This window comes from Porites lutea, chromosome 10 (assembly GCF_958299795.1).
Source record: "Porites lutea chromosome 10, jaPorLute2.1, whole genome shotgun sequence".
Classification (NCBI taxonomy): domain Eukaryota; kingdom Metazoa; phylum Cnidaria; class Anthozoa; order Scleractinia; family Poritidae; genus Porites; species Porites lutea.
In genome coordinates this window covers 26,000,846-26,024,295 of record NC_133210.1, presented here as the reverse complement: position 1 = coordinate 26,024,295, position 23,450 = coordinate 26,000,846, and the positions used below count along the sequence as shown (strand labels likewise).

Genomic DNA, 23,450 nt, shown 5'->3' with positions numbered 1-23,450 from the left:
AAGGTTCTTATCGCCGCTTGTCGTTCATCTGTTCGTTCTCCTGTTCATGAGTGTTAACTCAATAACTTAAAGCTTAAAAGGTTTTCCTATATTACGAAGTATTCTTTAAGGAGCGATTTCAGTACACGGCCACTTTCATTACCGATAATAATGTCGAACAATAGGGCAGCAGGTTATCAGCAAAATTCAAGATGGCAAAGAAACGGCGGAAAGTGATTTGTTCAAAACGAAGTCGCACCATATCTTGGCAACGATATATTGGATTTAGGCTGTGGTACTGGCGAGCTGTCTGCTTATCTTGCCAAACTAGCAGGGCCAAAAGGTAGAGTTTTAGCAGTCGACCCTGACAAGGAGCGCATTCGAGTGGCTAAAGAATCGTACAAAGAAGTAGAAAACGTCACGTTTGCTGTAGGAAGCACCTCCAGCTTTCCAGGCCTGGGTTTGGAGACTTACAACGTTATCTTCTCAAATTTCGTTCTTCACTGGATAAAGAACATTGAGGATAAGAAAAAAGCCTTCGAAAACATGTTTAGAAGCTTGAAGCCGACGGGAAAAATTTTTGTGAGATATGGTGATCGAATGCCTACTCACTTTGACCGCGTCTTTCGCGAGCTCAACCCAGAAAATTTGGACTGTCTGATGAGCATTAACCAGTTTGAACCAAGGCCCGTAATTGAACAGATGTGTCTGGCGGCTGGATTTCGCGTTCTGAAGAGTTTTGACGAGAAATTTGAAGATCGAGTGTTTGAAAACGGCGAGAGTCTTTGTTTGTTTTTCTGGGCGACTACAAACGGCGTATTTGATCCACAGTTTGTTACTGAAGACCGAATGGAAAGATTTTGCGCTCGGTATTCAAGTTGAGGAAATGGCAGGATCAAATTACGTTCTGAAGAGAACGATTTATGCAGTGTTTTAGTGGCTGAGAAACCAGCAGATTTAAAATGGTAATAGGCCATTTAAAATTGTTATAGGGTTTTAAACAAAGTCAGGCGACCACGTCGCTGGAGTCCTATTTGTGTTTATTCACGAGAATGATCACAGACCGACTGGACGATAAGAAGTTCTGTTACCGGTTAATCATTACGAAAAAACAGATTCAACTTAATCTTTTTAAAATTAAAATATAAGATCTTACTGTCTTCCTTTTTTGTGGCTTTTTTGCCAGTTGCAGAAAAAAGGAACCCATTTGAGAGCATGCGCGCTATGGCGGATACTATCCTAACGGCAAACGTAAATTTGTACCACGTGACCAAGTTTTTTCCCTTAATTTTCGTTAACTGTTTATTACCTCAACTGAAAAAGATAAGTAGTTTCACGCCAGTTTTATACATAAGAATTGTTCTGGACAGTTTAATCTGCTTATTTTCTATTCTGAGAAATTCTCAACTTGAATGTGACGTTTCCCTTTTGGCGTAAACGTGAATCTTAAACTCTCTACTGTCTAGCCTGTTCCAGGCGTTCGGATAGTGGAGTGCAGCGCGAAGGAAGAGAGCAAGAAAAAAATAAGGAGGAAAAGAGGGAGAGGGAGAGAGGAGGGAACGCCTGTGACATTTGCTTTCAAAAGGTCATTCCGCCCACTTTTTCGGCTAGTAATCCGAACGTAGTTTCCGGTTTATTATCAATCAAGCAACGGGTGACAAACCGCACTGTTAACTGAATTAAAAAAAATATACCTATATCCATCTTTTATATTTTTATCTCTGCAAACTAATATACCCCTTACCTCCAAAAATGAAAGAACTGGCAAGCATTACTCGATCCACTTTCTCTGCCGTTGATTTTAATTCAACAAATCATATACTAGCGGCTGTCAGTTTTTGCTGTTATTATTGAAATGCTGTTTGAATTTGTTTGTTAGTAAAAGCTTCAACGTGAAGCTTTGGAAGACGTGATAAGCGAATAGAGATCTCAAAAGTCAAAAGTACGTCCCGAGACCAGCACATTTGTTCCTTTTCACAAAATCGGCTTTCACAATATTCAGGTGAGTGTTTTGACAGCCAGCTGTCAGGAAATTCTAAATTTAGAGCTAAAGAAGCTGCATTTTCTTCTCTTCTATATACATTCACAGCCAATTCGTCCACGCTTCCCTACTGTTGTAGCAACTCCAACTCTGTTGAACTGTTGAGCTTGAGTAGCCGCCAAGGCGAAACGTCTTTAGCAGCGAGGAACAAGGCCAAAGTGAAACGGCTGTATTCCATATTTCCAATCAACGTATTGAACCTCTTAGTTCTGACAAGAGCTGTCAAAATAGACCAATCATAGGGTATACCAGAATCTGGTATACCGGAACGAGCTTTTGTTAAAAAGTCTTACAGGCGTTCCCTCGCTCTCACCCCTACCCCACCTCGTCGTTGTTTTTTTTTTTTCTGCTCTGCACCGTCCCCACGATCTGAACGCCTGGACCAGGCTAGATATAACCTGAGATCAGGCTCTATTTTCGTTTCGCTTTGAAAATAACATTCCGGCGGGCAAGGTTAGCGGTAGCCGTTAGAGAGAATGTATGAGAACCGCTAAAATTGGGCCTGATCCCAGGTTAGCTAGATACTGTCCCGTTACTTTGGCATGACGCGTACAATCCTTTAATGCTGAAATAGCCAATAAAATAGAATTTTGACTTTGAGACCGCCCAAATAATACTCCAACATAAAGTCATACTCCGATAGATGAATAATATCGAACTAAAATTCAAATTCAAACAAAAGCTACTGAGCAGTACTTTCCGGTTGTACGGCCGTGGTCCAAAACAGTTGAGCCCGTGGATGCCGCCTTGTAGTGCGAGAGGAAGCCCTAGAGTGTGGAATTTCCGTTATTCGACTGTAACTGTGTCCTGGCTTGCGATCCATCCGCCATCCACAATGCGATTAGTCCCATTCCATTCTCGTAGTTATTTATATCGAGTGTGGAAGAGAGGAACCTAGGAACGAATGACCATAGTTCTGTCGTTTCAAGGTGATAAATTTACTTACCGTAATAGTTGGCTCACACCAGGTGCAATATGTCCCGTGTTCTCGTAACAGGAGCCTCTGGTTTCCTTGCTATGCATGTTGTCAAACAACTACTCGATTCAGGTGAATACATCGTACGAGGAACAGTGCGAAGTCTTGCAAACGAGAAAAAGGTCAAACCCTTGAACGAGCTGTCTCCGGAAAACGCAAAATATCCACTCGAATTGGTCGAAGCAGATCTTACAAAGAAAGAAACTTGGGTCGAGTGAGTAATGTAGTCGCTAACTATACAACTAAGCAGTTCTTTATATTTTCCTGTTGTTTGTGTTATGTCCTTTCCGTGCAGTTTATACCGGTTTTTTATGCAGATTATTGTAATATTCAATATCCCACATGAAATCAATCTTAATTTAATTTGCTGAGTCACACCACGCTATATTTTGTCGATGAAAATAACGGGTAAAATTAGTAAATTGTACTAGTCAAGTCTTCACAGGAAGTATTTTATAAAGTGTGAAAAATATGAAATAACAACGAAATGCAAGAGTTTTGTAAAAATTCTACATACATAACCCCTGCGTTGTTGTTTACAAATTTTTATTTGCCGTTCTTTCATTCGTGCAGAAAATTTATGCTAAATTTTGTAATTACAATGAAATATGATATATTAGTGTACACAAAAGCCCGGGCACAAAAAGTTAAAAAACAACATTTTCTTTGTTTTCGCTCAGAAATCAAAACTATGTAAAGCAATATGTGGTCATATACGTATAAAGAAATAGAAAAATTTTTTCTTGGTTCGAGGCAGTTATGCAAACCTAAGAGAAAGTCGGGGGCAGTTATGCAAACCCTAGAGAAGGTCGGGAGTTTGCATAACTTTCAAAAATTATCCCACTGAATTAGTTCTATCAGGAGAGAATGAGGGATTCTCGGTTCCATACAACAAAGGTATCTCGCGAGACCCGGCGGTGGCCAGAAGAGAGACCGGGAGTTCATACACGAGGTTTGTTACAAGAACAGGAAAGCCCCCGAGCACATACTTACTAAACTAGCCTGCGTGGCAGGCGTTCAACAGGGAAGAGGAAAGGAATTTGGGCTCACGAGCGCTGGCGGAGACAAGACAGGGGAAGAACGTGTTCCCTCCCTCCCCTCGCGCACCCTTTACGTTTTTCGCCCGCCTGAAGTCCCCTTCCTCTTCCTTTCTCAAACGCCTGTCTCCCAGGCTATTTCTTAACTAGTTCCAGAGAGAAATGGTTTCCCTGCTTCCCATTGGCTTGTCTCTTTGACCTCCGAAGCCGTTGTCACGAAGTTTGAGGTGGAGAAGGCGAGAGAACGGCTCGTTCTTCTCGGTGAAGTCATCGTGCGAAAGTGTATTCCAGTTCCAACTGGAACTCCAAGGGACTAGGATACTGACTACGGTAATAACATTAATTACATTACTTCCAGAGCAAAATGACTCGCTTGAAAGGTCCCGACACTTTTGATCTTCACTGTAGTCTTATAGCGCCTTCCAGCTATTTTATACCGTGTAACTGATCGTCTGTTCGTCACTGACAGGGCTGTTAAAGACTGTACCTATGTCATTCACGTGGCGTCACCCTTCCCAGCGCAGAATCCAAAAGATGAGATGGAAGTGATAGGACCAGCGGTGGACGGAACAAAAAGCGTGCTTGAAGCTTGTGCCAAAACCAAGGGTGGAGTGAAAAGAGTTGTGCTTACAAGCTCCTGTGCTGCGATTTATTGTAAGAGTTGATCTTCATTTAGTCACCTATAAATAGTCCGTTTCCACTTTCCAGTGAACAGTGACACCAACTTAAGGCGTGGATACAGTGATTTGTACATAGGAGACCCAAGGGCCCGGCCTCGAGCTCCCTATGAGAGCTCTGAGCAACTATACCCCACTTTAGACCTGGCTAACTAATTTTTCATACGGCAACAATTATAAGACGTTATATGAGAGTTATTCTTTTCCCTTAGTAAATGAGCAAAATAGATTTCCTTTTTAAGTTTGCCTCAAACATTTTCCTGTGTTCATACGCTGATCCGCCTGGGTACATGGTTGAAAAACCGCCGCTGAAGAAAATGGTATTAAAAAGTGCCTAAGAGGCTTGAAACGCAGTGAGCACACAAATTAAGTTACATTTTTCCGCCGAAGCCTTAAAATTGTGTGTACCGCCGGAGTGCCCTGCGAGCAGTGGTTTCAATTCTACTACAGGCAGAACTCTTGCTACGAAGCGCCTTCCAGTGCCACGGGACGAATAAATTAACCTTGAACTGGTAAAGCCTGTTTAAAAACAAGTTAAGGCTGTAAATGAATGTTGTTTGTTTCTAGCTGGTCGAGTCAGCGAAGACGGCCATGTTTTTACCGAGGAGGACTGGTCCTCACTGGAGAACAGTCTCCCGTATGAGAAGAGCAAGCACTTGGCCGAGAAAGCAGCATGGGAACTGGTCAAGGATTTACCAGGTTAATTCGAACATGTCTCTTGTAAACTCTCAGTTGTAAGGCAAAAGCTAACCTGCGTGCGAATTCTATTGTTGGGCAGCAAGCGACGAATAAGCCCCGAATCTTTACTTCGAGAGTTCTGCTAGCGTGTTGGTCCTTGCGCGAAAACCAACACAAAACCTGAAAAAAAAAAAAAAAAAAAAAACAAAACAAAAAAACAAAAAAAAACAGTAAGATTGCTCTTTTTTTGACGAGTATAAATCCTCATTCTTTCTGCACTGGAGATCTGTACAGTACGGTAAATGACCCCCGACCACAGAAATGGTCCTTTTTGTCTTTATATAAGCAAAAAAGACGCTATGAAAACTTACAGATACCTCCCAGCTTTAACCTTGCTCTCAACTGACCCGCTCATTGTTGTTTTCAGATGATGAAAAGTTCGAGTTGTGTACCATCAATCCCGGACTGATTCTTGGGCCAATATTGCATGGCTCGAATTGCACTAGTATGGAGGTACGTATCATTTTTTTTCACCCCCCCCCCCACCCCTCCTGTGCAACCCATTTACACGGATTAACCGTTCAAATTCTGTTACAGTACTGTTAACACGAGTCCCTACAAATGTTTGCCAGTGTCAGCAACCACGTCAGCATTGGAGTGGCTTTTTTTTTTACCAAAGACGCGTAACAAGGCTCCAGGCCTTTACCGCGGAAATTGTGCAAAAACTTACATGGTTCAGGTGTTAACACAAATCTACTTAACAGAGAAACCATACCTGTCCAAATTTTGACCTACTTCTGATCAGGAAAAAAACCTGCACAGTTTGCCGTTCAAGAAAATTTGCACGGCTCAGCCGATCCCGTGTAACGGAAGGCGGATCCTTGCAAGCCAGTTTGATCGTTCAAAATTTGTCCGAACCCGTGTAAACGAAGTTTCAGTCCTATTACCATATTCTACTGAACCCGCCTGTAATGGCTTCCTGTTGCTACTTGCAGTTTCACCGGCAGTTGCTTGAACATAAGATGCCAATGGTTCCAAAGATGTCGATGCCAATAAGTGACGTCAGAGATGTGGCCGCGGCACATATCACTGCTATGACGTCACCCAAGGCGCCCGGTAAGTGACAACCTCGTTCCCAAGGTTCTCTCTCTTTCTTCCTAGCCCTGGGAACGAGGTTAAGTAAGTGTGAAGGTAAGAGGTGATGTCAGCAGTATTAGGAATCACTAAGTTGTCACCACTCAAATAGGCGCGCTTTCAAAGGGCGGTTACAGGGTTCGTGCCAAGAGAGCATGACGGTCTTTTTCCTCTCTTGGTTCGTGCGGGTCATTGAAAACCTGTTAAATCAAGAAATTTAAGAAATTCATTTCAACGACGAAATTTAATTGTCGGTCCTTGAAAGGTATGTAAAATTAAAGCTGTATCTGGTAGATTAGCAAGGGAAATGTAAGATAGAGGGGGGTAATCAAACAGCCCTAATGGGACGCATTTTGGTGACTGACCAGAGTTTGTCTGTTGAAATTTGTTAGGAAAAAATACCCTATAACAAGAAAAGTTTCAGTGAGAACATTTAAGGTAAACCTAACGTCATGGAAAACTTGAAAAAGTCATGGAATTTCGAGAGAGCTCAAAAGAATACGAACCGTGGTTTCATCTGACCACGGTGAGATGAAATTAAGTTTAAGCGATTACGACGGCGACGGGACCGGCGAAGGCAACGCGCTGTGAAAACGCAAAAGGCTCAATAATGTTATTCTCCTTCTGAATAAGTCTTCTAAAACTCTTCTCCACGTGCTTACACTTTTTGGTGTATTTTTTTGTCGTCACTGCACGACTGCTACGTGAAAGTTCTTTATGTAAAGTCTTGGGGACGAGGCTTCACTGAAGGTGGTTTGGATGTTAGCAGCGAGTCCCAGGCCCCTCTTTATCTGCGACCACCTCTCTTTCAATTCAGTTTTCTGGGGTGTAACGGAGACGTAAACTGAAAAACTTACATAAAAGGCCTCTATGAGATAACAGTTGATAAAATTCGATGCCCCTCTTTGGATGAATATAGGCCATTTCGTAGTTGCCTAAGCCTCCGTTTTAAATTGAGACTTGTGCGAAGCCATTGATATGCATCAGTTACAGCAGTTAGAAGGATTCCAGTTCTCAGACTAGGTATACGAAAAATGAAATATAGGAAAGGGGTACTTTTTCTCTCAAAAATGGTATATTAAAGGGTAAGGGATTGGACCTCGGAGCGGAGCCTCCACCAGTCCCCGTATAAAACTTTGTGGACTACGCCCCAGGGGGAGGTCTCAGTATCCTTACTGAGATAAGGATATATTCCTCTTTTATTAGGCAATAGATTCATCGCAATCACTGCTTGCATTTGGGTAGTTGACTTAGCAAAGACTCTGAATGAGGAATTCCGACCTCTCGGTAAGTGAAAATTAACAATGACCATAACACCGCCATTTGCACGTTATGTTTATCTAAGCCACGTAAAGTCTATAAATAGATAAATAAATGTACTGATATATTAATACATAAGTGAATAACTATTTAGAGGTAGCATATCCACAGAGTGGTTCTTTTTGTTCTGGGCCTGGTCGAATTGGAATTTGGAAATGTTGGTTTGTGACAGGTTTGATTCGTGGCTGGTTAAAACGCGCAACATCGATCGTTCTTTATCTCGTTTTGCAACAATAAACAAGTTGCACCGTTATTTTTTGCACGTTCTACCGTATCATTAGGAAGAGATCTGGAGGTCTAATGATTTCTTAAACCGCGGCCTAAGACTTTTAGACTTCGTTTAAACAACCGACCCAGAAGGTCTTGTTAAGAACAAATTGAAAACCACACGGAATATGCCAATTTTTAGGTTTAACCTGAGCATCGCGAATCGTCTTAGTGTACTACTAATCAACACTTGTGAAGGCAAAACCACAACGACACCAGTGAGGGTCAGCCGGATCTTTAGTAGACCTCGATCAGTAAAATATTCAATACCAAATTTTAAAATTAAAGCAGTAAACTGATCGAAAAATCGGGCAAATGTTATTCACCATTTTAAAATTAAAGCAGTAAACTGATCGAAAAATCGGGCAAATGTTATTCACCATTTTATTTTTGTTTTCTTTCTTTATTTTTCCTATCACTCTTCCTGCCGTAAGGATCAGTGTACTGCTCTAATTCCAATTGTCAGCGATCGGGATTCCGGATTTCCTTGAGTTGAATAACGAATTCCACAGCCCAGGATTCCGGATTCCACCAGCAAAAATTTCCCGGATTCCAGAATTCCGTCATACCTTATATTGGGCGACATATCAAAGAGCTCAGTGTGGTCTTATTTGATTCATAGGAAACTGACCAGAACCGATTTTCACATTTTCTCTTTTAACGCGCGTCATGTTTGTAAACATGTTAATATTTGTAATTTAAGTTTCCACGTTAAACTAACTTGCTTATTATTCATTTCTCAGGTTATAATGTCCCTACCACCCAGAGTCCATCCGTCCTGCTAAAAATTGTTGCGTTGTTTGATGCTACTGTAAAGTTGATGGTGCCCTCTCTTGATCATGAACTTAACATATCCAACTCTAAGGTATCATAGCCAGTGTGTTTTTTTTTCCTATACTGCGCATGCTTTAGTGTTTCAGGGTCTAATGCTAATTTTTGCGTTTTCGTTCTTTGGGTGTTTCTTAGTACCGCGGAAACCAGGGTTGTCCAATATACTCGCACTGTAACGGTGCGTATAAGCCATTTTACGATCCGTACGGATTGCAAAACTCGCGTACGGTCCGTAAAGAGCTGTTTACGATCCGAAAATTGCATCTCATTGGTGGTACGTAGAATATTTCATGGAAAGAGAGGGTATATACGGTTTGTTGATCCGTACGGATCGTACAGATCGCAAACCTCGCGTATACTGTGCTCTGATGTAATAATGAGATGCACGCTTCGTCTGTGTGCAGAATACGGACTGTTGGTAATGCTGACGGTTTGTATTGAGGAGCGCACGATCCGTCGACTGCTCTTAACAGTCCGTAACAGTGCGGCAGTATTGGACATGACTGGCAGGAGAGGAGGGAATCTTGAATCCAAGTTCTGCTGACAAGGAAGAGTCCGGAATCCAATACCTGGAGTCCAGAATCCACAACGTGGAATCCACAATCCTTGTCTGTCTTTGATTACCTTATATGGCGCGATGCGTCATTTGGTGATTGCACCCGTCCAAAACATCAAGAAACCCTTTTTTCAACGACTGGAAAAGTGGAAAATGTGATAAAACTATTTTTTTTTCACTATATTACAAACCCAAACGACTGATCATGTTATTTGTTGTTTTTCTATAGATCAAAGAAGAGTTTGGATTCCAACCAAGAGACCTGAAAACCACCATAATAGACATGGCATATAATCTGATTGACTTGGGTTTCATCAAGAAGACTGAAGAATACAAAAAGGCCAAGGGAGAAGCTAGTGAATCTGAAGAGAAGAAATGCCGATTTTCAAAGAAATGAAAAGGATTAATCATGGTTTTCAAGGGGGACCGCATAAAACAGTTAACCGACCCCGCCTTTAGTGTAATCAGGATCCAACCTCGTCTCCAGGGCTTTTCCCTTAAAAAATGACCCACCCATTTTTTAAGGGAAAAGCCCTGGAGACGAGGTTGGTCAGGATCATAGGTTAGAGAAAAGTACTTAGTATACAAGTGTTCAGGTTTAAGGGACGAAAATACTCATTGTTATGTTTACTTGATTTTGTAGCTTTTACTGACCTGTTTATATATTTAAAGATAAGTATGAGAAGAGAAACGAATGTTGTTAGCAGACTTGGCATGAGAATATTTCATTGCTGAGACTTTCACAAAAGGAATCTCGCAACTGTTAATTCATTTATGGCCGAAAGATAATTATGTGATAATCATTCAAAGGACTTTGTTATACATTATACTCACTATCTGTCTTCTTATTGGTTAGGAGCGTGCAGTTAATTTTGGAAATTAGCGCAACCTACAGATTAGTTAGTTATCTGCTAGCAGATAATTGACTAATCTGTAGGTTGCGCGCACAATGCATGATTTCCAAGGGCAGTGTCAAACTTTGTTCCGTGCGATGGTGTGTTTGTCGTTATTCCCTTCATAACGATATATGTATAATAAACAATTAGTAGTTTCGGGTTTTGGGGTATCCAGAATAATCAAGGTCTCAGTAAGTATGAACATACGAAAGTCCTTAAAATCAGATATAGTAATTAATCCGTCGGCATAGCGACAGTAGCGCCTTTTATGGCTCAGTCAATAGACCCTTTTCGATATATTAAAATTCATACTTGGTTCCGAGGCTTGGGGGAATAAAACAAAAGAAATGTATTATTCATTACTGAACCTCAAGATGATTTGTTTTGGTGTATACGCCGCTTCCACATTTTCCATAATGCACCCTATTTGCCGCCAAAAATTTTGCATAAGCATTGTTTCCAGTTTCTCTTGGGACGGCTGTAATACCCAGGAGAAATGAAAAACAAAGTCATGGAAAATTTTGGGGGCGAATAAGGTGCGTTATGGGATATATCGAAGTGTCGTATTCCCCCAAGCCTCGCAGCCAAGTATGAATTTTAATATATCGGAATTGGCCTGTTCCAAGCTTGTCCATCCCCCCCCCGGGGCATTTGTCGGGCATTTGTCATTTTTTCCTGAAACGGCTGCAAATTCCCCACGGTAGGGCCAGGCGGTTCATACAAAACCCCCACGGGTGGGGCCGAGAAGAAAGTTAACTTCTTCTCTGCTAAGTTTAGCATAACGGTGAAATATTGAAAAAAGGGAACGACGTTAACCGCTTCTCGAAGAATTGACAAATGCCCCACGCCTGGCCGGGAAGACGTTTTCTGACAAATTTCCCTCCGCCGGGACCGACAAGGTGCCCGACAAATGCCAGGGTGGAAGGGGCTTGGGGGTGGACACGCTTAGAATTAACTGAGCCATTAGAATTGTGATACAAGTGTTTGAAATTTAAGTCAAAAAACGTACGTGGATGGCACCTGTGATGCCTTTGTTAGTTCAGTAATGAAACCTGTGAATAGGACTACAACAGTACTGCCTTGAGGTGAGATAGGACGACCTCGCCGTAAATCAGAGTTCCAGTTGCTTAAATCATATGACTGATTGTCGTCTGTTCTCTTTTTTCATGCAGAGTGAAAGGGTCGATTGTCATTAAGAAAAGTGAACTTGAAAAAACGACACGTAAAATTATGTTATGTTAAATTTGATGCTTCTATTGTTGTTACTTTATACTTTTTTTACCGCTCGAAAGGGGTACCTTTTTCTGGCGTCAGCTTTATGAAAGGGTAAGGATTTCACGAGTTGAATTATATGAAAGATAAAGGCTTTTAAAACATAAGCATATTTTGGCTGGTGAGGAAGTTGAGAAGAAAACTTTCCGTACAAAACAACCAAATCTGGCCATAAAATGCCAAATCGGGTGAAAAAATTGGCCAAAGACGATTTTTGTTTTTGTTTTTGTTTTTTTTTAATAGAAGTAGCCTGCGAGAACATCCGTTTCTCCTCGCTCTTCGCCGCTGTGGACGTTTCGCGAGGAGGAACGTCTGCGACTCGGCGAAAGAAATTCCATACTGATGACGCAATCCAATACACCGTATTCACAAATGGCGGAAACGCGGGAAAAAACTGGTGCCTAGTCATGAAAGCGAGGCGTTGGAGGATAAACACAAATTGCAAATGAAGACTTTCAGTGAAACTTGCAGAGTGTTTAGCACGGATTCCACCGAAAATAACTTTGTACGGACTTTTTTTAAATACAATTACGTCGGATGTCTTCTGCTTTTAATGTCTAGTAATGATTTGCTGCTTGCAATCAAAAGGGATGCGTATATCTTCAAGGAAACAGGATGATTTTGTAGGTTACCCTAAGCTCGACAAGTGGACGATGGCTGGAGAAAAGCGGCAAACATGTTGGCCCAAATTAAAACTTCACATTGAAACCAAGTACGAAAGCCAGCTCACTGCAATTCGGTGAAACAGAAATATAAACAAATCTTGGTGGCAAGAAAAAAAGAAATAAGCGACAGATACATGGCCTACTTGTTAACGCAAGAGACGTCTGCCGTTGAACAAAACAGTTCAAGTCGAGATGGAAAAAAGGAAGACAGGAAAGAACAGGTGACTGAGGTTTCGATGAAGTTATGTTTGGTTTTTGTTTGCCAGGACGTTATTCTCTGGTCTTTATTGATGAAGGACATCAATTAGAACTATTTTTTTAGTATGAATGCAGGAGCGATCGAGTGGAGTACGCTCAACTTGTTACTCGGCAGACTCGGTAAGCCAAAGTAAGCCGGACACATATCATTTCAGCGAGTAATTTCGTATTTCTTATCTTTGGCTGTTAATAGTTTTAACTTTATGTTCCATAATATTTTAAAGTTGAAGAATACATAAATAAATAAAATGATGGTCTTCTTAAACGGATCCAGACTCGAATTTAATTATGCGAAACAGAAGCTTGCCGTGTTCAGTCATGACACAAACATTGCCTTAAAAGTTTAACCTAGTAAAATGTAAGCTTTATACCACTTTTTTTCCAAGAGCTCTCTGAGATAATGCCCTAAAGGAGACCAGGCAAATAGCAAGCCATAAGATTCACACACTACAGCTTCTAATTTTTGATAAAATTATTTTTAATTATTTCGCAATGACAAAGAAATCATGAGATTTTTGCTAAGCTCTGCCAACGTACCTCGAACAATTCGCTCCAAAGCGACGGAATTAATATGATCCAAAGGCATTTGTAAATACAGACATACATATATACATAGATATGTATAAAATGACACTGACATGAATTAATGAGCCTCGTGAATGAATCTTTCACCCGCTCTCGACTTGACCTGTTTTGTGTAATGGCAGAGGTCTCTTCCGTTGACAAGTAGGCCCCGTCACTTATTTCTCTTTTTCTCGCCACCAATATCTGTTTTTATTTCTGTTTTACAGAATTATAGTGGTCTGGCTTCCGTATTCGATTTCAGTGTGAAGTTTAGGCCAACTTGTTTGCCGCTTTTCTCCAGTCATCGCCCACTTGTCATGTCCAGCTTCTGATGCTTCGGAAACCTACAAAATCATCCTGTTTCCTTGAAGATATACGCGTCCCTTTTGATTGCAAACAGCAAATCACTACTAAACATTAAAAGCAGAAGACATCCCACGTAATTGTATTTGAAAAGAAGTCCGTACAAAGTTATTTTAGTTGGAATCCGTCTTAAACACTCTGCAAGTTTCACGGAAAGTCTTCATTTGCAATTTGTGTTTATCCTCCAACGCCTCGCTTTCATGACTAGGCACCAGTTTTTTCCCGCGTGTCCGCCATTTGTGAATACGGTGTATGTTCACATAATAAATCCAGTTGTCATGGGGTTCCAAATACAAATTTGTCCAATTTTACGTGTCTTCTGGTCGATTTTGGTAAATTGTTGTGTTCATCTGCCAACGAGCTCCAGCAAAACTCAAATGCCTCTATTAGAGAAGACTATATTCCACAAATATCGACAGTTTTGTTAGAGATTCTTCGCGTTTACAATTCCCCTTTGTGGCCTTTTGTCTTTTGTCTGTCATTCGTAAACAATAGCCAAAACAATGTAACTACTCCGTCGACCAATCAGCGCTTCTGACCGGATTCTGGACAGATCTTACGTCATCAGTATGAAATTTCTGGCGCTGAGACGCAGACGTTCCTCCGCGCGAAACGTCCCCATCGGCGAAGAACGCGCGGAAACGGATGTTTTCGCAGGCTATAATATAAGGGATGCAGTGTTCTTTTGATTGAGGGTATGTGAAAGGGACCGTTTGTCAGTCTTACTGTGACTAAACTCTTTATAAGTCTCATATCTCTCTGAGAAGGACAGTTAAGGCCTGTCACGAAGTGTCGGTCGTAGAAAGTGTTGTCTCGCGGTAACACGGTCTCCTTCCTAGCAGTCACGCAATGGACGGGACGTTGCGTGACTTCAGCATCGAAGTGGCGGTCGAAGGACCAACCTATACGATTACAAACAGCCAAAATAAAGAAACCACAAAGTCATTATCTTAAGATTTTCCGTGGTCGCTTACCGGAGATTTCAGAGATTTGACTATATAATTAAAGAAAGGAATTGCGATTGGTTCGAATCCATTGCAGTGTTAGCCTGCATAACATGCGCTTTATGAGCCACCTGGCGAACACGTAATTTTTTCTCCTCCCCTCCTCTCGCGCTTCACGCTCGTTTTGCGCTTCGCGCAAAATGTCGCGTTCGCCTCGCTTGGCTCATTAAGCGCCTGTTGTGCAGGCTATTCCAGTGTGGTCAAATGAATAGAGTTCATTTGATATTACTATAGAGAACGGTTTCTTTTCTTTTCATACCATTTGGGATAACAAAATATTCAAACAAAAGAGGTTTCACGGCTGGTGTGACATGGAGGAGAGGATCCTGGGAACGACAGGTCAGTCATCTGGGTCGGTTCAAGTGCTTTACAACCCGATTCTCTGACTTCTCTGGTTGCCTCAAACCAGGTGCAATATGTCCCGTGTTCTCGTAACAGGAGCCTCGGGCTTCTTGGCTATGCATGTTGTCAAACAACTACTAGATTCAGGTGATTACATCGTGCGAGGAACCGTACGAAATCTTGCAAACAAGACAAAGGTCGAACCCTTGAAGGAGCTGTCTTCAGAGAATGACAAATATCCACTCGAATTGGTTGAGGCAGATCTTACAAAGAAAGAAACTTGGGTCGAGTGAGTAGTAATAAGCAAAGGTTTAGTTATACCGAAACAAGTAAAAAAATAACGTGGATAAGAACGAGCTACGTTTCGGTGTCATCTTGACGCCATTTTCAGGGTCAAAATGATTGCTGATAAACTGACAAAACATGTTTTGGCTGACTGGATTAGCATAAATGAAATATGCAAAGTCACGCAAAAGGTTTTGCTCGAATTGAGTCCGATTGGATATTTACCCAACTTAGCAACATTTCGTGTACTAAACAAACGAACTTGTTATCATGGTTATTGTACTTCTTAAGGACAGAGAACTGTTTATTTTTCTTGTCATCTCTTGTTTATATCCTTTCTGCAGACTTTTACTGACAAACTCGGGAAACGGTGAACACATGAAAAATTTCTGGAATGTTGATTGTATACTGGCCAATTAAAATAAAGTTCAGGATACGCGAGCAAACCTCAACACCACAAACTAATTACCGTTGCTGTTTGCGGTTGCAACTAGTGAAATCTCTACCCTGCCTGAAAAAGGTACCCCTTTCGGGCGGAGCTTTTCCGTATAGGCCACTGATTATAAGGAGTACCCCCCCGGATTTTTTATCACAAAGCACTTTCCGGGTATTCAATACGATGTGTCGTTTGTCACCATTAGGGCTGTTAAAGATTGCACTTATGTCATTCACGTCGCGTCACCGTTGCCTACTGGGAATCCAAGAGATGATATGGAGTTGATAGGGCCTGCGGTGGACGGAACAAAAAGCGTGCTTGAAGCTTGTGCCAAAACCAAGGGTGGAGTGAAAAGAGTCGTGGTGACAAGTGCATGTAGCGCGATTACTGGTAAGAAAACAGAAGCCATTGACACCTGTAAGGAAAAAGATTGTCATATTGTTACAAGTGTGTGGATTGCGAGCAAGTCATTGAAATGATTTTTAGCCTCTTATCTTTCTTTTTGTTTGTAGCTGGTCGAATAGGTGAAGATCATATTTTTACCGAAGAGGACTGGTCGTCATTGGAAGGCAGTTCACCGTATGAGAAGAGCAAGCATCTCGCCGAGAAAGCAGCCTGGGAACTGGTCAAGGATCTACCAGGTTACCAACAAACATATATATAGTACATAATCAGAAACTCACCCTTATGAGTTTCTGACATAATCTAACAGCATTTATGTTAGAATTCATGTATTAAGGCGAAGCTATCTTGTAATCAGCAGTGCCGGATCCAGAACTTGAGATAAGCGGGCGGGGCGGGGGAAGGCGGTCATCCAGACCCTTAGATAAGGAGGGGGCCTGGGCTCCAAAAATATTTTTTCGGCCCTTCGGGCCTCAGTTTGGTCTAAAAATAAGGGGGAACCCGGCCCCGGGGCCCCTCCCCTGGATCCGCCACTGATCAGGGCTTCCTCTTGGGGATGGAGGTGAGGGGATGGAAGGAATGGCAAACGAACGATGAATCTTCGTCGGTTTTGCACGAACTGAAGCGCTAAGCTGGCTCATGAAGTGCCCGTTCGAACATCGACGCGAAACCCGGCGCGAAATCTCAACAGAAGCTAAGTACCTGCCCGCAGGCTAGCAAACTACACAGCAGAAAGGAATCAATTTTCAGAGACTTGAATCGTAAAGACTATCGAAATCTATTCCATAACCACACTACGATAAGACGTATTGGGCGGTGTCAGGAGCCCACAACCCTGGGTAACGCGTAACATCTAATCTTCAATTTTTCATCATAATATGAAATAATTCGAGCGCACCGTTACTTCGACAAGTATCTCTTCCCTTTAATGGTGACCCTTATTTTCTTTTTCGCCTTGCAATTGTTCAAAAGCATGACAAGGCAAACCCGCACGCCAACAACTGAATTAACCTCAGAGCTCAAAAGTATTAGGCGTAATAAAGAGCTCGTACTCCCTCCTTATCCGCTCTGTTCTGAATGTAGTCACTCAATTGTTTCTCAGAGGACGAAAAGTTTGAGTTATGTACCATCCAACCGGGATTAATTCTTGGACCAGTATTGCACGGTTCGAATTGCGGTAGTATGGAGGTATGTATCAAGAATTCCTTTTGAATGAGTCCTGCAATTTAGCGCACAGGAACTCAGTCACAGCAGGTTACATCCTCGGTTAAAAACTTTCGTCGTGCCCTTTTTCCCAACCCAACTGACCCCCCACCTTCCCCCCCCCCCCCCCCCCCCGCTGGATCTTCGAGGATGAACAGGGTGTATGCCAGTAGAGACCCGCTCAGTCACAAAGTTCATTATAGAGTGATTTACATCCTAGTTTACTATAGCATCAAAAAAACTAGCTAGGAGATTGCTTCATTTACCCCTAAATGGCCGGCACTAGCGACGAGTAAGTCGTTGATAATACTAGCCTACGAGCAAGCTCTCCATTAGCCTGTTCCAGGCTCTCAGATAGTGGGGAAGACGCGAAAAAGAAAGGGACGTCTCGCGTCTCGCCTCGCTCGAAATGGAGAGCTTTTTCGCAGGCTATGATAATCTAAGCTCCTATTACAGGGCGTTCAATAATTTTTTCCAATGAACGGTGCAGTGGTGAAGTAGGTGGTAGTGAGTAAAAAGTGGTCTTACTCACCTACTAGAATGAGGGGTATAAAATCTAGAGCCTGTGAAATGAATTGGTATATTGGTGAAATGAATAAGTCCTTAAAAGACCTAAATAGATTGTGGTTAAGAGAGTGCTCCTTTTATTGAAACCCCTCTATGGACTGTCATTATCGTTTGCAGCTTCACCGGCGACTCCTTGAACGACAGATGCCAATGGTTCCCAAGTTATCACTGCCAATGTGTGACGTCAGAGACGTGGCCGCAGCACACATCACTGCTATGACATCACCCAAGGCGCCTGGTAAGTGGATGGGGAAATGTTAACAGTTTCTGTTACCTGTTATACAGTTAACAGTAGTTTAAATCAGTAGACCTGATACCGATGATTTAGAAAGCGAGTTACGAACACCATTTAATTTTCGCGGCTTCCGCTCGGCTCGTTCTCGGCACACGCGGACAAAAATTCCAAGAAAAACGCCTGGGACCAGGGTAATCGTCAACATGATAATGAAAATATTGTGCTTTGGCAAGAACATTTCAGCCATGTACCTTGTTCAAATTGCATAATTCTCATTCAATATCGATGAAATAAAATAGAAGAAACCAAATAAAACCGGCATCTACCCTTTCAGCAAACCCACGTGACGTCAAATCTTGTTCCCCATGTTTCGGCAATAGAGACCTTTAGATTCGAGGACCAGAACGACTACAAGTATGAGATTGGACTTAAAGTTTTTTCGCGTATTCTCAAAATAGACTCCCCGGAAAGCTTCATTTTACCATTTTTCACAAGAAAAGTTAGCACTGTTATCTTTAGTGAAGGAGGTTTACGCCCCCTCCCGATCGCAAGATGATAAACTTCCAAATATCTTGTTTCCGCCAGTTCGACATTCTCGCTAAGACTCGTAGTAGAGTGACGACGGCTACCACGTTTTCCTGCCAAAATGACGCTGGTTCTCGCGCGAGCACTATTTATTATTGAGAAAAACTCGTACACATAGTCGTACTCGTCTTAGAATCTAAAGCTCTCTAATTTGCATAGGTAATAGCATGATTTGTAGTGATATTTGGCTTAAATACCACGAGTGATATTTCGAAATTGTCATACATAATTGTGAAATTTGAGACAATTTTAAAACATCACGAGTGTTATTTATGCCAAATATCACGTACAAATCATGCTATTATTTCTTCATACTACTACCCGCAAAGGTTTTGTAATTTTCACATGTAGGTATTTCAAATTAAGTTGAAATACCGCTGCTCTAAGCCAATCAAATTGCAGAAATTTCTCATGTCGTGTTAAGATGGAACATGGCGCCCAACTCAGCGGCTCAGTCATCCTCATTGACATTATATAAGATATATTCCTTTACGGACTTTTGCTAGGAAATAGATTCATCTCAATTACAGCTTCCATGTGGATAGTTGACCTAGCAAAGATCCTGAATGAGGAATTTCGACCTCTTGGTAAGTGACAAATAGAATAACAGCAGGAAATAACGATGAGTATACGATACCATGTAGTATATAAATTTAGATAAGGCTAAAGGCGAAGCTCACGTTGAAAAATTTATAATTTACTTCAAACAATAAACTTGTAACTATTGCAACGAAATCCACTGGGGGTTGAGCCTGCGATCAGTTACAAATTAGTAACTTGTCACGGGAGAACTTCAAAAAACACGTAGCCTCGATGGGTCGACACCTGAACCCGCGATACGGTCAAGTGATACTGGTCAGCGGATATCCTGATTTGACAGCTGTCAATTGACCACAACATGGCTGTGCGGCTACCACACTAGCTAGAAAGTGTGACATTTCACTTTGGTTTCCCTGTGGTGCGGACGAAGGGCCGGGACGGGCGGACGTAAATTCACGTGTCAACCAGAATTTCTCGGATAGATCAGAACAAACAAATTTTCTTAGCTACCTTGGTGCTTCGCAGCAAATTCTTTGATCTGATATGAAACACTCCCAACAAAATTTTGATAGCCTACGAGTAGGCTCACTTGTGTGAGTTTGGGAAAAATTTTGGCGGCAGAACGTTTCCTCGCACGATGGCGGATCCACTGCCAAAATACTCCGCGATTTTTTTTATTGATATCATGCTCGCTCGTCAGGTCCAGAGGAAGCGTGTTCCAGAACTTGGCTCCGCTGAACCTGAAGGAGCCCTGGTACTTAATTGTCTTAGCTAGCGGCAGACGGAGCAAATCTCTATGGCGCGTGTTATATGAATGAAAATCGCGCGAGTGGCTAAATTCATGGAATAAATGTGCTGGAGCCTTGCTCAAGCTACATTTTCTTAATAAGGAAATGCTCGGAGATCAGTTTAGAAAATTTACTGTAGTCGATATCGCGAACAGGGTCAAGCATGTAATACTTCCGCTTTCAAATTCGACGTCAAAGTAACTGTTCATTTCATTTCTCAGGTTACCGTGTCCCCACTACTCAGTGTCCTAACGCTCTACTTAAAATTGGAGCAATGTTTGATAAACCTTTGAAGATGGTGATACCCTGGCTTGACGAAGAGATGAGGTTGGACAACTCGAAGGTATCATAACTAGCGCATTTTTGTCTCCTGTGTGGCAATTTATTTTTTGGGGTATTTTCGAGCGCCACGTTAACATATAGTGGTAATAGGACTGAGTGGAGTCCAGACCGGTCTGTAATCATACGAGTGATTGACAAACGCGGAAGTCCGATTCGTTTTATCACGAGTATGATTACATACCGAATTGGACGACACGAAGTTCTGTTACCAATTAATCATAACTATAACAAAATTTGTGGTATTTTAGGCTTTTTAAAATTACGACAAAAGAAATTCCGAGAATTGTTTATTAGCAGTGCGCGCGTACTGTCCATTTACTTAGGCATGATGCGTACTGTCCTATCAGTGCCGAAATCAGGACAGTTGATAGACAATCAGATTTAAAAATTTTGTTGTAGTTATGATTAAAGTAATAATGCTAATGGTAATGTTGATGATTATGATGATGATAATGAATAATGAAAATAATAATTTATAACTCGCCTTTTCCATTCAGAAACGATAAAAGCGCAGTACAAAAATTGGTAAATATGTAAAAATTAGACGATAAAACCTGGATTAAAAGTACTTCAAAGTGTAAATGAAACACTGAATACAGTCCCCGGATCCCGATACAGTAGATAGAACCTGGTTATAACGAACCTTTTCATAACGAAGTCCCCGGTATAACGAACGATTTTCTTTACCCCAGTAAGAGTAAAATTTTATGAGGAAAAAAACCTCGTTATAACGAAAACTTCGTTATAGCGAACACATTTTTCCTGTCCCTTAGCCCAGAGGTTCCTCTGTACACTATGGGCCAGTTATTTAAACGGTGTTTAGCCAGTGTTTAACAAAACCGCGTTTTAAGCCATTTTCAGTTTGCCGAACGCTTTTATGTAAACGCCATTTATCGTGAACAGTTTCATTAGAGCATATAAAGTGGACAAGAAAAGCATTTGTCATCTTAAAAGAACCCAGTAAGGAAGAGATCTGGAGGTCCAAAGATTTCCTAAACCGTGGCCTAAGTTGAACTTCGTTTAAATAACCGACCCATAGTGTACAAATCAGTTCCACAATCTAAGAATAGCAGGTCGGGACCGAACGACACTGTTGCATTTATTTATCTCTATGGTGTATCTCTACCATTAGCCTGCGCCGCAGACGTAACTAAACTTCTGGTTAAGTTCGTCTGCGATACAACTCCGAAATCCTTGTTCTGGCCCCCACCTTTTAACCGGGCTTTGATTACGCGCCATGATTGGCCTGTTAAAAATCAGGATCTGTAAAAATGCGATTGTCCATTTAATCATAACTATAACAAAATTCTCAAATCTGATTGGTTCTCAACTGCCCTGATTTCAGCCTTTATTACATCCACTTTGAAATCACTGGCTATCCGTGCAATCTGATTGGCTCTCAGCAGTGTGATTTATTCCTAAATCGCACCATTTTTTGCTCTAAATCGCATCTGTTCCAAATCGCGTCATTCATGTTCTAAATCGGATCATTTCTGTTTTAAATCGCACCATTTTTGTTCTATATCGCATCATTTCTGTTTCGAATACAAAATGAGATGTAAAAGCTTTTTTGTTTCGGCTTTTTAACAAACCGGCTACTCGATCAATAAACTATAGTACTGACTAAATTCTGCGATTTCAAAATGGATGTAATAAAGTGGTAATTGAACTTCGTGTCGTGCAATTTCGGTCTGAAATCATACTTGTGATTTCAAATCGAACTCACGCTGCGCGCTCGTTCGATTTGAAATCACGCGTATGATTTCAGACCAAATTGCACTCCACTCAGTTCAATTACCATTATTAATAGGACAGTTTAATATGACAGTACGCGCCATCACGCGCGCGCTTAAATGGCCTTTTTTTTCATTGCTAGCGGAAAAATCTTGGAATTTCTTGTGTTTTGATTAAAAAAGAGCCCTATATATCACAAATTTTGTTAAAGTTATGATTAATTGGTAACAGAACTTTGTGTCGTCCAATTCGGTCTGTAATCATACTCGTGATTAAACAAATCGGACTCCCGCGTTTGTCAATCACTCGTATGATTACAGACCGGTCTGGACTCCACTCAGTCCTATTACCACTATATGTTAACGTGGCGCTCGAAAATACCCCAAAAAATAAATTGCCACACGGAACACAAAAATGCGCTACGCGGTCGTCCGATTTTGTTAATCACTCGTATGATTACAGACCGAATTGGACTCCACTCAGTCCTGTTACTATTACTAACAGTCAGGTTAAAGAGAAATTCAAAACGCATTTCTGTTAACTCGCCGTGTCTGTTAAGTGGCCCAGGACAAGGATATATGCACCGCTTCGCAGACGATACTATAAACTGGGGTTAGATTAGCCTCGTTCCCAGTCATCCTCGGCGATTTCGGATGTGACGTCACCTGTCAAGTTTGTCGGGAAATTTCGCGCTCGGTTCCAAGGCTCCCCTTTTAACTCGGATAGCGCGAACTGCCCTGCGTACGAGGCTGGTGTTAGATTACGTCTGCTATGTGTGCGACAGGATTCGATTCAATATGTAAATAAAACCTTTATGACCCACAATCCTTTGCGTCGTTCTGAAGAAAGGCAGTCGCTCGAAACGTAGTCAGCTTTTGAGGGCGTGGTTGCCTTTGACAGTAAGCGGCCTTTCTAAATTATTTTTGTTCTATTGTAGATCAAAGCAGAACTTGGATACCAACCAAGAGACCTGAAAACCAGTATAATAGACATGGGATATAATTTGATTGATATGGGTTTCATCAAGAAGACTAAAGAATACGAGAAAATGAAGAAAGAGACGAGTGAATCTGGAGAAAAAAGTGGCCGGTAACAAAGCCTTGATAGGGACAGGCAAGCGAGTTTCAGGATTTGAACTTGAAACTTTCCGAGATCGAAACAACGATTATTACGGGACTAACAGGTGCTGGTTAGTCTACGGTAGTGGCCACTGTAATAAAACGTATACTGAGGCATAGAGAAAAAATGAACTTACGAAAGTCCTTAAAATCATGCCAGATAGAGTAATTAATCCGTCGGCATAGCGGACAGTAGCGCCTTTAATGGCTCAGTCAATTCTAAGCGTGCCCATACCCCGGGGCATTTGTCGGGCATTTGTCATTTTTTTCTGAAATGGCTACAAAAGCCCCACGGTAGGGCCGGGTGGTTCAGAAAACCCCGACGGTGGGGCTGAGAAGAAAGTTAGCTTCTTCT

At 41.7% G+C, this 23,450-nt stretch overlaps 3 protein-coding genes across 3 annotated transcripts; all 3 read left to right on the top strand.

Moving 5' to 3' along the window:
* The first annotated feature begins 150 nt into the window (after positions 1-150).
* On the top strand, positions 151-861 carry LOC140949712 (uncharacterized). The gene is made up of 2 exons (XM_073398850.1): positions 151-172; positions 269-861. Exons 1-2 carry the CDS (start codon positions 151-153, stop codon positions 859-861), a joined length of 615 nt encoding a protein of 204 aa, XP_073254951.1.
* Positions 862-2,928: 2,067 nt separating this feature from the next.
* Positions 2,929-9,962, top strand: LOC140950703 (uncharacterized). Its single transcript, XM_073399946.1, has 8 exons — positions 2,929-3,210; positions 4,503-4,687; positions 5,278-5,409; positions 5,816-5,901; positions 6,384-6,504; positions 7,729-7,809; positions 8,853-8,974; positions 9,726-9,962. Exons 1-8 carry the CDS (start codon positions 2,996-2,998, stop codon positions 9,891-9,893), a joined length of 1,110 nt encoding a protein of 369 aa, XP_073256047.1. The 5' UTR covers positions 2,929-2,995; the 3' UTR covers positions 9,894-9,962.
* A 4,977-nt stretch (positions 9,963-14,939) lies between these two features.
* On the top strand, positions 14,940-23,397 carry LOC140950269 (uncharacterized). The gene is made up of 7 exons (XM_073399481.1): positions 14,940-15,149; positions 16,094-16,222; positions 17,086-17,171; positions 17,871-17,991; positions 19,080-19,160; positions 20,123-20,244; positions 22,915-23,397. The coding sequence occupies exons 1-7, from the start codon at positions 15,089-15,091 to the stop codon at positions 23,068-23,070; spliced, it is 756 nt and encodes a 251-aa protein (XP_073255582.1). The 5' UTR covers positions 14,940-15,088; the 3' UTR covers positions 23,071-23,397.
* Positions 23,398-23,450: the final 53 nt, after the last annotated feature.